The sequence below is a fragment of the Gigantopelta aegis genome, chromosome 3 (assembly GCF_016097555.1).
Source record: "Gigantopelta aegis isolate Gae_Host chromosome 3, Gae_host_genome, whole genome shotgun sequence".
NCBI lineage: Eukaryota > Metazoa > Mollusca > Gastropoda > Neomphalida > Peltospiridae > Gigantopelta > Gigantopelta aegis.
In genome coordinates, this window is record NC_054701.1 from 61621443 (window position 1) to 61634606 (window position 13164).

At 34.4% G+C, this 13164-nt stretch overlaps 1 protein-coding gene across 1 annotated transcript in view; it reads left to right on the forward strand.

The window, feature by feature from the left end:
- The window catches only part of LOC121368385 (probable E3 ubiquitin-protein ligase HECTD4), an 86027-nt gene extending 80406 nt beyond the window's left edge, over positions 1-5621 (forward strand). The window contains 5 exon segments of the mRNA XM_041493082.1: positions 608-760; positions 1458-1576; positions 1942-2137; positions 2601-2820; positions 3529-5621. Of these exon segments, the coding sequence (XP_041349016.1) occupies positions 608-760; positions 1458-1576; positions 1942-2137; positions 2601-2820; positions 3529-3665 (825 nt within the window). The 3' untranslated portion in view covers positions 3666-5621.
- Positions 5622-13164: the final 7543 nt, after the last annotated feature.

A 13164-nucleotide genomic window follows, 5' to 3' on the forward strand; every position in this document is an offset into this window, starting at 1 on the left:
GGATGGCTTAATGTGAAAGTGCATGAATTTGTAATTTGATGAAAAATAGCTTGTTCTTTAATGAGAAAATATTTATCTTTGGAATATCTGAAAAGAAGATGTCAAGTGCGTAGATATATGCCACTATGGTTTTCTGGGTTGGTAAGTATTGCCACCATGGTTTGCTGGTTATTTAGATACTATCTCTGGGGGTTTTCAAATTACATACAATGTATGTAGATTTGCAGTACTCCTATTACAGGTATGTGTCGTCCGCCCCACCTCCCTATAAAACATCAACAATGACAACAATGAACCTGTCCAACATGGAGGAACTGGCATGGGCCGACACCTGCACTCATGACAGACATGTGCTACAACAGTTTGCTCTTAATATGCACGTTAAGTCCTATGACCTGACCTGACCTGACCTAACAAAAAAACCCAAACTCCCAAATGAACAAACAATCAACAATAAAAAAAACCTACATTTAAAAAAATATATTGAAAGCACCCTTTCAGACGGATGGTTGTTATGCAAAGTAACCATAACAACAGGTTTAAAATCAGTTATATGAATTATTCATGTGTTTCAATTGTGCACTAAGAAAACTATATATTTTCGCAGGTGTTTGGTGTGACGATGCGGGCCGACATACCATTGGGAATAGATCTCCTGTCATCATTCTGGAAGTGTCTCATTGGCTGTCCACTCGATCCAAATCTTGACCTCATGCAGGCTGATATTCTTACTTACAACTACATCAAAAAGATTGAAAATGTAAGCATTGCGAATAATCCATTCTATAAATATTGATCTTAAAATATTTTCTTATCATTATTCATGTTTTTGGTAAAACATTTGCATTTTGTTTTAATTCTGATTTACCTGTCTTTCACAGTAAACAAAAAATTTTTAGCTTTCAATTTTTGGTTTACTCACTAGGCCATCATGCTAATAAAAGGAAATTTGTTTCCTCATAGGTTAGGCGTGTTCGAAACCCTAATGGTACATAGACACGTTAAATCAGTTACTAAGCTAGCACTTTCCCCTTCCCACTTATTGTTGGTAGCTGACCAACATTATCCCTGTGGTTCTTTGTTCATATTTAAATCAGTACAATCCGTTCGATTCGAAAATCCCACATCCCTCATTCTCAGTAATCTGTATCCAATATTTTGGGTTTCTACAATAAAAATGACTTTTAACTGTCTCCTTGATACTGCTCTGCATGTGACTGCCTGACTGCCAATATTGAATCGTTGGATATATCCATAAAGTTGACTCTTATGGATCTCACCGATTGTGAATTGCTGGATGAATCCATAAAGTAGAATGTATAGATCTCACCGATATTGAATTGCTGGTTGTATCCAAGTAGAGATATGGATCTCACTGATGGTGAATTGATGGGTGTATCTACAAAATAGACTGTCTGGCAAAAATGTTGCTCTAACAATGTGTTGATTGTTTTCAGATTGAGACAGAAGGTGAACTGATTGCCTTGTGTTCAGATGTGTATTCTCAGTTCCTGTATGCTGGGTTGCTAGGAGACGACGTGGAGTTGGTGCCTGGTGGACATTACACAGATGTCAGGTACACACAAAAACATTATTTTGTATTCTGTATTTTCAAAATATAACTTTACGCTTAACACACAAACTGCAGTATACTGTACTTCTGTGTTATTTATTTTCCACTTAAGACATTTTAATTAATTTTCTTGTTTCAGAGTGTTTAACATTTTTATAAATTCAAAAGGCTGCTGTGTTTTTTTGTTTTGATGGTTTCTAATTATCCTTTCCAGTTGTTTAAAAAAAATTGTAAATTCAAAAGACTGTTATTTTATATATTTATATTAGGATCATATTACTCAAATCAAGAAAATGTGTCATAATAAGGTAATGAATACAAGAACAAAAAAAACCATTTAACCAATTTCTATCCATATCGTACTTTAGCTGGTCGAATCGCCAAGAGTACGTTGATGCCATCAAGACTCTGAGATTGAAGGAATTCTCCAGCAGTGACCGAATGAGAGCTCTTCTTGCCGGGCTGGCTTCAGTGATTCCCGTCCAGTTGTTGTCAATCTTCTCTCCAGAAGACATCGAGATCCGAATCTGTGGGCTGCCTCATGTGGATCTGCAGTTTCTTAAAGTAAGCAGACAGGAACACTAAGGGTCGTACAACAATTATGTAATGCTCTTGGTTGGGGGTGAAAGGAGTATCATGGGATGCATTATAAAATGTTCTGGGGGAGAGATGGGTAGGTTTTTTCAAGACTTAAGTAACATTTTCCTAAAAACATTTCTCATTTTTATTTAGAAAGTAAAATGCAGCCAGGTATTGCTATTTTGTTCTTTAACAGATGATTTTCTATAAAGTTTACTGAATTTGTTTTAAAAACTATATTAAAATCTTGATGTTTCATTTAAAAACTTTAAACTTCCTCAAATGGGGATAAAATAACGCATCAGTTTTGGTTTGTACCACAGTCTTGAGACATGTTTTACGAAACCACAAAAAAGAAGAGTAACTGTGATAAAGGAAATATATATTTTAACTTGAGTCAATACTGTTTATTTTCTCTCTTGTACGACTATATTAATGTATTATATAGGCTCACACGATGTATCAAGTTGGACTGATGGAGACGGATACTCATGTTGAATATTTCTGGCGAGCTCTGGAAAGTTTCACTGCTGATGAACTGTGTCGCTTCATTAAGTTTGCCTGCAATCAGGAACGTATCCCTCAGATCTGCCCATGCAGCAGTGGTGGGCTTGACAGTGCTCACGTGCCACCTTACCCCATGAAGATCGCACCGCCGGATGGAACAGGTACTGTCTGAACAGCAGATTTGTGATCAAAACTCTGGGACATTTTTTCTGCTTTAGAGTCATTTAAGCATTCATTTCATTAATTTCATTAATTTATGCATTCATTCATTCATTCATTTCATTCATTTATGCTTTCATTCATTCATTTCATTAATTTATGCTTTCATTCATTCATTTCATTTCATTCATTTATGCATTCATTCATTCATTTCATTCATTTATGCTTTCATTCATTCATTTCATTCATTTATGCATTCATTCATTCATTCATTTATGCATTCATTCATTCATTTCATACATTTAATTTCATTCATTCATCTACTTTTAAATTTACATCAGCTAGCTTCACACTTGAATAACACTAAATAGTTTAGATGCCTGGTTTTGTGTGTAGTCAAGGTGAATAACTTAACATTAGTGTAAGTGGCATTGTACAACACCACCATCAGTTCTTTACTTTGCGCCTTTTATGATATTTATTAGTCCATACTTAAAATTTGTATATTATACAATACTTTACTATGTTTGCGGTGTGTTGTTAAAGTATAGAACACAGGGCATAATGTTCAATAAATTTAGTTTCATTTATTGAATTTATTGTTTGTTATTCCACACTGACGTTGGTTTAATCAAATCATAATTACTTAGTAATTATAAGTATATATTAATGATGTGTTAATGTCTCTTAACTTGTGCGTTTTTGTTCAGGTCCACCAGACAATCGTTACGTGCGAGTGGAGACCTGCATGTTCATGATCAAACTGCCGCAGTACTCCTCTCAAGAAATCATGACCCAGAGACTGCGCTATGCCATCCATTGCCGAGAAGATCCCCTCAGTGGCTGATCCTTACAGTCATGTTTGCTGTGCTTACAAAAGAATAGATCTCGTCAAATGACGTACTAGTGATTCCTTCCGTACCTTACAACATTGAATATTCAAGGACTCGGGTCTTGTGTGGTTACTGAGAACAAAGAAGAAGAAAACCCAGTGCAATGATATATTGTCCTTTCAGCTTAAAAAGACTTAAAGTCCTGTTTCAAGTCATTCTGGATTCGGTTTATTTCCAAATAATTGTCTGAGCTGGTTAATAGTTTGTTTTAAAACAGAATGTTTATCATCTTCTTGTTTTAAAACTCTTCTTTCTTTTTTTAAACTATTTTGTTAAATATACTAACTAAAACAGATAGGAATATGTTAACGTTAAATATGTACCCTATACAAGCTTTTAAAATGGGGCTGGTTAACTTACATTTTGACAAATCCAGGTGAAATGGTGAATACCCGAGACAACTGGGATTGAAATAGCCATATAGTGATAATCTACTGGAACTTTCACAAACATTCTTCCAAGGAGCCTAACTGGAAATACACTGAAAAGAAGAAAGAAAAATGTTTTAGATGACAGTTTGTGTTCAAGCCACACAAACTGAAATCTTCACAATGAGCTGCAATCACGTTTTGCTTGCATTTTCATATCTTTGTGCTATGTCTGTGATTTTTTTATTGTGATTAATTAAAAGTGAGTATACTCTGTTTACTTTGATTTTGCAGTGATTTTTATTTATTTTAACTTTAGTAAGATTTAAGTTCGGTTTACAAAATGTTTGCTAATAAATCAAAATAATAAACAATACAAACTTGTATTGAATTCTTTACAACAGGCCTGAGATTAAGGAACAATTATGGTAACCCCAAAATAGGTTAGCCCAAATCACACTTCAGGTAACCTGTTTTGTTTTAGGTTACCCGATTACAAAAATGAACAATTTATGACACAAATTAATGATGTTATATACCAATGTTGCATAACAATCAAACTGAATCAGTTTACCAATTAGAAAACAAAATACTGTAATTTCTATTTTTAGGTATTGGAATATTGGTGGGTACTGTACAGCATTGCATTTATTCTGTGATTTCCAAGACCACTCCGTAATTTAGGCCTTACGTACGGTATACATAGCTTATTCCATTTGCAACTGAGTGGAGCATTCTATTATGATGTTGGATAACATTTTTTAAATCAATATTTAAAATTGTCGTTGCACTTTTAATTAATATAAATTACCCAAAAGTTAAATACTTACCACTAATAAATGTCAAAATGAAAAATAAAAGGCGCATTATCCATGTAGATCACGTGATTAAAACAGCGGGAATCCTTTGATTACAAAGTCTGCAAACTCTGTGAGTTCTGACGATTTCTGATTCATAACTGATCGGGAAAAAAGCGAATCTCGATGTTACCGGAAGATCTGTTGTAAGGTGCTTTTGGAGGAAATAAAATACAGAAAATTCAATATGTTACGTGGATGCGATAAAATCAAGACTACAGTATATGTACTGATCAAAATCATGGCGACCGGTTTTTAGGTCGTGTCCGTATCAAGTCAGGTAACTTCCAGGCAACTTGAACGACCGTTCGCCTCTTATTCTCAGGCCTGGTACAAACTACATCATCTATTGTAGTTTCAGTAAACAAGTTTATTTTGTTAAAGGCTGGTATCCAAAATATCACAAATGAAAGAAAAGTTAACGTTTAGCCTAACAAAACTTTGTGGGGTGGGGGTGTTTTGTTTTGTTTTTATTTGTTTTGTTTTTTTCTAAAGCCTAGTGCAGTTCACACCAAATTATTATGTGCAAATATATTTATGGAGAATAGTTACTTTACCCCCTCCCAACTTTTTTTTTTTCTTACTTAATCATGAAATTTTGTATATGGTACACAGATATTCTTTCAATATTCTTGTATTGTCATTCATGGTACCCATGATGAATTGGAAGGTGGGGGGGGGGGGGGGGGGGGTGGGGGGGGGGGAGGAGAACCATAAAACAAAATAAGTACATTCAATTTTGATTTCCATTTAATTGTTATTGATATGTTTTTTATTTTAGTAGCAAAAACTGGTAAAAACAACATAAACAGAGTATAGGTTTAGCCTACTATGTAAAATGTATGCTTGTGTTTTTGGTCCTGGATGAAATAGAATGGAGTACGTTGTGTCTTGTATATGGGTAACTAGAGAGAGGTTATTTTTATGTGAGCATTGTCGTTGTTTTGGGATTTTTGTTGTGTTTTGGGGGGGGGGGGGGGGGGGGGTGTCTTTTTACTGTTAACCACAGAATGTTGTTGATTGATAAACTTTAGCAGGTAAAACATTACCGGAAAATGTTGGCACATTTGAAATGTGGGTTGTTAAAAGTATTAAAGGCTTATATAATTGTAGTCAAATTAGCCAGTGGAAGAGATGACATTTAACTTAGTCATCACCTGTTTGATAGTTAAAAGTTGTCTGTAATTTGCAACACTTGAGATCAGTTCTTGGTCATATTGCTTTATCAAATGTCCTGTTTGTTTAGCTATTTATGATCACTGAACACTTTTGTTTTAAATTTAAATGAATTTATCTTAAATTTGCATTTAGGTATGTAATTTTTGTTTTAAGGTTGTTTTAAACAAACAAACAAATTGTTTTTAGTTTGTGTGTGAACAAATACAACTTGTATGTAGTTATAATTATTGACATTGTAATCTGAATCAGCCATTTTCTCGACTTGCAGATTGTAATCGGTGTGTTTATGAAATAACAAAATACCCACTAGAACTAGATTTTTCTTGAATGCGAGTTCTTAGTTGCATTATGATTTTGGATCAAATTCCAGAATGTTTAATAGCTACATGTATGTATGTCTAGCTTAGTCCAAGATTTGTGTAAATATAGGAGTTAGACCCGTGTTTAGTACAGTCAGCCTTAATTTTGATCCAATGATTATGGGGAAATAAAGTGTGATAATTGCTGCCCTTTTGAAGAAATGGTGCATTTAGTTGAGCACTGCAGTTTCAGTTCGTCTTGAAGTTGCATTATTAAAATAAAAATACATGTGGTTCTTTAGTGTTTGACATCATCATGGTCGTTCCAACCATTGCACCATGACTGGTATATCAAAGGTTGTGGTATGTGCTATCCTGTCTGGGATGATGCATATAAAACATCCCTTGCTACTAATGGAAAAATGTAGCTGGTTTCCTCTCTAAGACTATATGTCAAAATTACCAATGTTTCACATCCAGTAGCCGATGATTAATAAATCAATGTGTTCTAATGTTATCATTAAATGAAACAAACTTGAACTTTTAACTTTCCATCACCATGGTATTTGGACTAATTCCAATTAATGATGGTAATAAATAGTAAAATTTAGCTTAAATAATTTATGATTAATATTTTCAAATATAAGTTTTAAAATGTAAATTATTTTACACAATGTACATGATGCAGGTTTAAAATTGCTTCTTTAATTAAATGAGTGCATGACCAATATTGTGATAAGAATGATAGACTCTGAAGAATATGTGATTAGATCTGTATGATACATTTTGAGACATATTTAACATAAGAAAATGTCATTGGTTGAACATAATGGGCCGACTTTACAAAGCCTGTTTATGTATTACACGCATGTAACTCAGGGCTCGAAACAGCCTGTCGCCAGGTAGTCAAATGCAACCAATGTCCCATTTGGGCGACTTAAATATTAAAAAATAATGCCATTAATCACCCAAATAATATGTGGGCAATCTTCTTTAGAGCTATAACATATGAGCCACTATTAATATTTGTATTCCACATTAAAATTTTGCTCATGGTTCTCTTACCTAATTTGCCGACATCCATTATTATTTTTGGGGCCACCATATGTTTTGGTGAGTTTCGAGCCCTGGTAACTACATACCGGTACATTAACAATGGTTAAGCACACAGGCTTCATAAATTTGTTTTTTTTATCTTTGCACTTTGAATGATACATGTATTATAGTTATTACTAAATTAATCTGTGACATGTCTTTCACAATGCCAATGATTAAAGTCCAGGAATGGAATTTAGGAAGATGTGGTAAGTAAAATTCCTAGATTTATTTGTTAACCTTAATAATCTATAGACATTTAGTCAAATCCTGTTTTTAAAGGCCATTTGAGATTATATACTAAATTTGGCCTTCAAAACAGGTGATCTTTACATAGAAATAACATAAGATGACTTTGTGTGCAACAGGCATACAACTTGAAGTGGCTCTTTAGATGCACATTGTTGGTTATGCAGTGTTCTATATAGCAGGTTGTCCTGCAAGTCTTGTGAGTGAGTTGGGAATATATACATGTATATATGTATCAATTCTAATTTAATTGTTACTCTTGTTATGTCCTTGGTGCTCTCTGTTCACAAATGCATTGTATTCAGATGGTTGTGCTTTTGTGTGTTAACTTGGTCTCCAAGCATGTCTTTTCAGATTTAAAAATGGTACATTTTGTCTTAACATTATTACAAATTGTATGTACCAGTATTCAGTACTTCATTAAAAAAAAAGATGTAAAACAGCATTTTTTTTACAGACATTTTATTTTCAACTTTGAAATCATTGCATTTAGAAACTTTCTATTGTATAAAAAAAAATGCTGTTTGAAGATTTAAGTTTTGCCGAGTACAGGCTCATTCTGTTGATCTGCTTCCAAAGATAACATAAACCTGTATCTTTAAAGGGACACACCCTAGTTACGGCTAGTTGTTAACCATTACAGCGTTGTTTTTCGCTATTAAACCTATTTCTTCACAAATAAAATTGCACTTTACTTACCGTTTATTATTTAGAATATACATTTCCATTCACCTGAAGTGTTTTTTGGTAATCCTGGTAATCCTGGTTTTTGTAATACCACAAAATGCATTTTTTTTATTTCTTAAAAACGCACGCATGTTTGAGAAAAAAAACATTGAGCAGACAAGGTCTAATCTATCTTTAGATGGGATATTTCCATTTCAATGTCACAGACGTTGGTATACCACGTGACCGTTATCATTTTGGTTCGGTTTGTTTTCTCGTGCACAGTTCGCGCAATCAACATCCGATTTGTTGTTGTTCATTTGTGAGATTTTTCTTCACAGTTCGTGAACATTTTCAGTAACAATAAAGTTCAGACAAGTAAGTGTCTCAATACAAAACGTTACAAACCCATAAAACCAATAATTTTGCTAAGTCTTACGATATCTGGAGAGGGGATACAACCAGGACAGAACAGTTGGAACATGTCCAAAACATGTCCAGGAGAGGTGAAAAGAACGCACCCCAAGTCTTTGCGCACTCTGTGAAATTTGTCGTGACGTAGGCATTGTTGTGCTTCGAGCGACATCTACCGGTGACATCAGAATACTAACTTTCAAAATTATTTCAAGCAATTGGGACATGGGGATTCCCATGGTATTTATCGATATAGAACCTGCTTTTTCACTCCATTTGATAAAAACGTGATCTAAGTGTGTTACAGGTTTGTAGATTAACCAAATTATAATTTATTTTCGCTGGATGGAACTAGGGTGTGTGGCTTTAAAGGTGCATATTATTCAGTCATACAAATAAAAATTAAATTTGCCAAAGATTTTATTGTTTACCCATGAGCTTGATTTGACTTCCATTGACCCATTTATTTTGTACTGAGTGAATAAGCATTAGAAATATGTCAGTACCACAGACAACATTCAAATCATGATTGGCTATAATCATGGGTGTAATGCAGTTAAATTTAATCAGTTAATGAAAATATTTTGCTTAGACATGGTCACACTCATCCATACATGTAAGTTAAATTACCGGTAGTCTAAATTAGATATATATTATATAGTGTTGTCTAATTATATGTGTGTGACGTCATTAGAGATTGAGTCTGGACTCTAAAAGTTTTATAAGCATGGGCCAGGTACTACTGATACATTAAATTTATTGCCACCACTTGAAGATGTTAATGGAGAGGGTATGATTTTTTTTCTCTTTCTTTTTTCTTTAAGCTGCATAAAAGAAGATGTAAGAACATTTATATTTGTATTGCTTATTTTGTCTTTTCATTTGTCACAGTGTTACACAATTATAAATGACAAATCTGTGTAAACCTTACAACTCTTATGCTACCACAAACCAATGGAGGATCAAATCTGTTTAAAATGTTGCATACAGAGATATTTTGCTTTGGGGATTTTAAGGGTCAAGGTAATTCTGATTCGAAGAAGGGAAATGGTTTTCAAATTTTAAAAAAAAGGTTGTTTTTTTTGTTTTAATTAACATTAGGATATATTCATATGCATGATATATCATTATAACATTGATGGGAAACTGCACTTATCCTAACCTCACACTGTTAGAAAGGTGTCAATAAATGAATGGGAAAGTGTAGGTCAGAGATTAGAATTAGCATTATATCATTAAAAGCTAAATTCTATGTTTTCTTTATTTAAATATAGTGTCAACGAACACCCTATTTCAAGATCCACCCTGTGGGTGTGCTAATCAATGTTACATAGTGATGTTTATTAAGTGGTGTTCAATATCAGATGTGTGTCTCTTTCTGGAGCCTCATTAAGTACATATTCCTTTTTGATGGGTTCTCAAAATCTGAAGTTGAACATAATTTCTGTATGTTTAATAAGGTACCTCAAATCTAATTGGTTGTTGTTTTGTGGGGGGTTTTGGCCATCATATCCACACACCTTACAGCATTTGCACCACTTAAAGTATAAACTGTTTTGCATTTACTTGTAACTGTTTTGTGATGCTAAAATATAGAGCTGCTTTGATTGGTAAGGTATCCCCATTTATTTCAACCTATTTTTACCAATCTGTATACATACACACACAAATAAAGAAAACTTTTCATTTTTAAATTTTCAATTTTCTTTCATGTTTTACAAATTCAACCAAGCCTGTAAATAGTTGTTATTTAATCAAATTTGAGGCTTAAACATTATTACATTGAAATTGTTTCAATGATAAAAACTGGAGTGTGTTAAGAGTTGTTTTACATGTATTACATGCACTTTGGATTCCTTTCAATCATGACACAGTTTAGGTTTTTTTGACTTTGATCTGTTAATATATTACAAGTCTGCTGTGTGGTTCACTTTGGCTTATGTATATGTCCATGAATGTGAATATTGTTACATATTTTAATGTAAATTATTGTAAAGGAAAATATATTAAATTAATAATGTATATATACTGTAATTCCACATGAGTATTTGTTAGACAGTGTTTCAAAAGCACTATGAGGCTTGTACTTACGTTGCCTTGGTGAATCTATTGTTGCTTTCTTTCTCTTTTTTTTGCCTGATATTCTCTGTATATTTTTGTTTTAAATAACAATAAATACAAATCACAGTGAGAATTGTTTGTTTTGTATTTTAGTTGAACATTTACTGGTTTAAGTGTGAATATTGTTAGTGGCCAATTTTTTTTTATTCCCCCTCCACACACACACACACCCTATCTCATCTGTAGTATTTTAATTTTATTAGTCCCCTATGTGTCGAACCGAACTGGAGAGGACTATAGGTTTCATTTCCATCGTTCAGTTCGTCTGTCTGTCTGTTTGACATAGTTTTTCGGAGTTTTGTTTTATGCAATGCCTCAAAATATTGAGCTTTATCATGTACAGAATCAGATCAAGTTTGACTTCCATGGGAATTTAGTCAAGGTCCATAACTGTCAAAAGTAGAATTTATCCACGTTTGACACAGTTATTTCCCTTGAACTCCGGCTCGGTTGGGCACTTCTTGCTTTTAAAACCGGCCTCGTGGTTAAGTCATTGGACATAAAGCTGGTACAGAATTCGTAACCGGGTATCGGCTCCAACCCAGAGCGAGTTCAAACGACTCGATGGGTAGGCGTAAGGCCACTATGCCCTCTTCTTTCTTACTAACCACTAACAACTAACCCACTGTCCTGGACAGACAGCCTAGATAGCTGAGGTGTCTGCCCAGGACAGTGTGCTTGAACCTTAATTGGATATAAGTGTGAAAATAAGTTGAAATGAATGAAAATGCTTTTAAATATTAGCAGTGCTTGAACCTTAATTGGATATAAGCACGAAAATAAGTTAACATGAAAAAAAAAATAATGCTTTAGCAGTAGACCTAGGCCTCCTTTCAGAATGCTTGTTAATGATACACAATGAATTACGTTTTCCATTCACATACCAATTTGCAGGAGTGTCGGATGCAATTAAAAGTTGGTATGACCATGAAAACAATGTATATGATGAGATCTATTATGCGAGTGCCATAGGAAGAGAAAAAACGTCCCTGGCCCAAAATGTGGGACATATTGCTACCGATGCCTCCCCCCACCCCCCAACTTGGAGGTATTGTCAACAAATGCTTCCACTGTTCGCATAATGATGTGTTGCAGTTTTACATAAAGTATTCGAATAATAAATGGGTTGCTTATTGTTAATATTATTATACTTGTGTCCTGACTGAAATAACGTTCACTTGTCACGAGGTAAATGGCGAGTAAAAAATGGAAATTATTTCACGAGTAACAAAAATCTTTATGGTGACTGGCACGGCGAAGTCACGCTGGTAAGAGCGAAGTTTGGGCTCACTTCGCCTGGTCGCGTGAGCCCTGTTAACGTATCTCTTTCTCTCTCTCTCTCTCTTTTTTTTTTTTTTTTTGGCAATGCCTCAAAATACAAACACTACAGGAAGAAACACGTTAGCACTTATGTATTTAACCGAAACATTATTGAAAATGGGTGCTGTTGGGTTTTTTCATAGTGAGTATTAGTGATTAACAGGCCTACGTGAAATTTTTTTTATTAGCGAACTCTAAAATTATTTATTTAAGGGCATTTAAAAAGAAAGAAATGTTTTATTTAACGATGCACTCAACACATTTTATTTACGGTTATATAGCGTCAGACATATGGTTAAGGACCATACAGATTTTGAGAGGAAACCCGCTGTCGCCACTACATGGGCTACTCTTTCCAATTAGCAGCATGCGATCTTTTATTTGCGCTTTCCACAGGCAGGATAGCACAAACCATGGCCTGTGTTGAACCAGTTATGGATCACTGGTCAGTGCAAGTGGTTTACACCTACCCATTGAGCCTTGCAGAGCATTCACTCAGGGTTTGGAGTCAGTATCTGGATAAAAAATCCCATACCTCAACTGGGATCTGAACCCAGTACCTACCAGCCTGTAGACCGATGGCCTAACCACGACGCCGGTATAAGGATATTTGACATTAAACATAGGATTGTTGTATTAAAGCGGGAATCTTTAGCCTACTACCGTTTGGTAGGCACATATTGCAGTTTTGGTATAGGTATATAGTTTTCTCTGGCCGTAATGTCCAAATGTCCATCGCTCTATGGTCAAGAATACTCCTGCTTGAAGTTGACGGTCGTTGGATGAAAAACGCTAACGTGTGTTTTCTTTAACGACACCACTAGAGCACATCGGCTATTGGAAGTCAAACATTTGGTAATTTTGACAGGTTTTTTTAAATTGGGA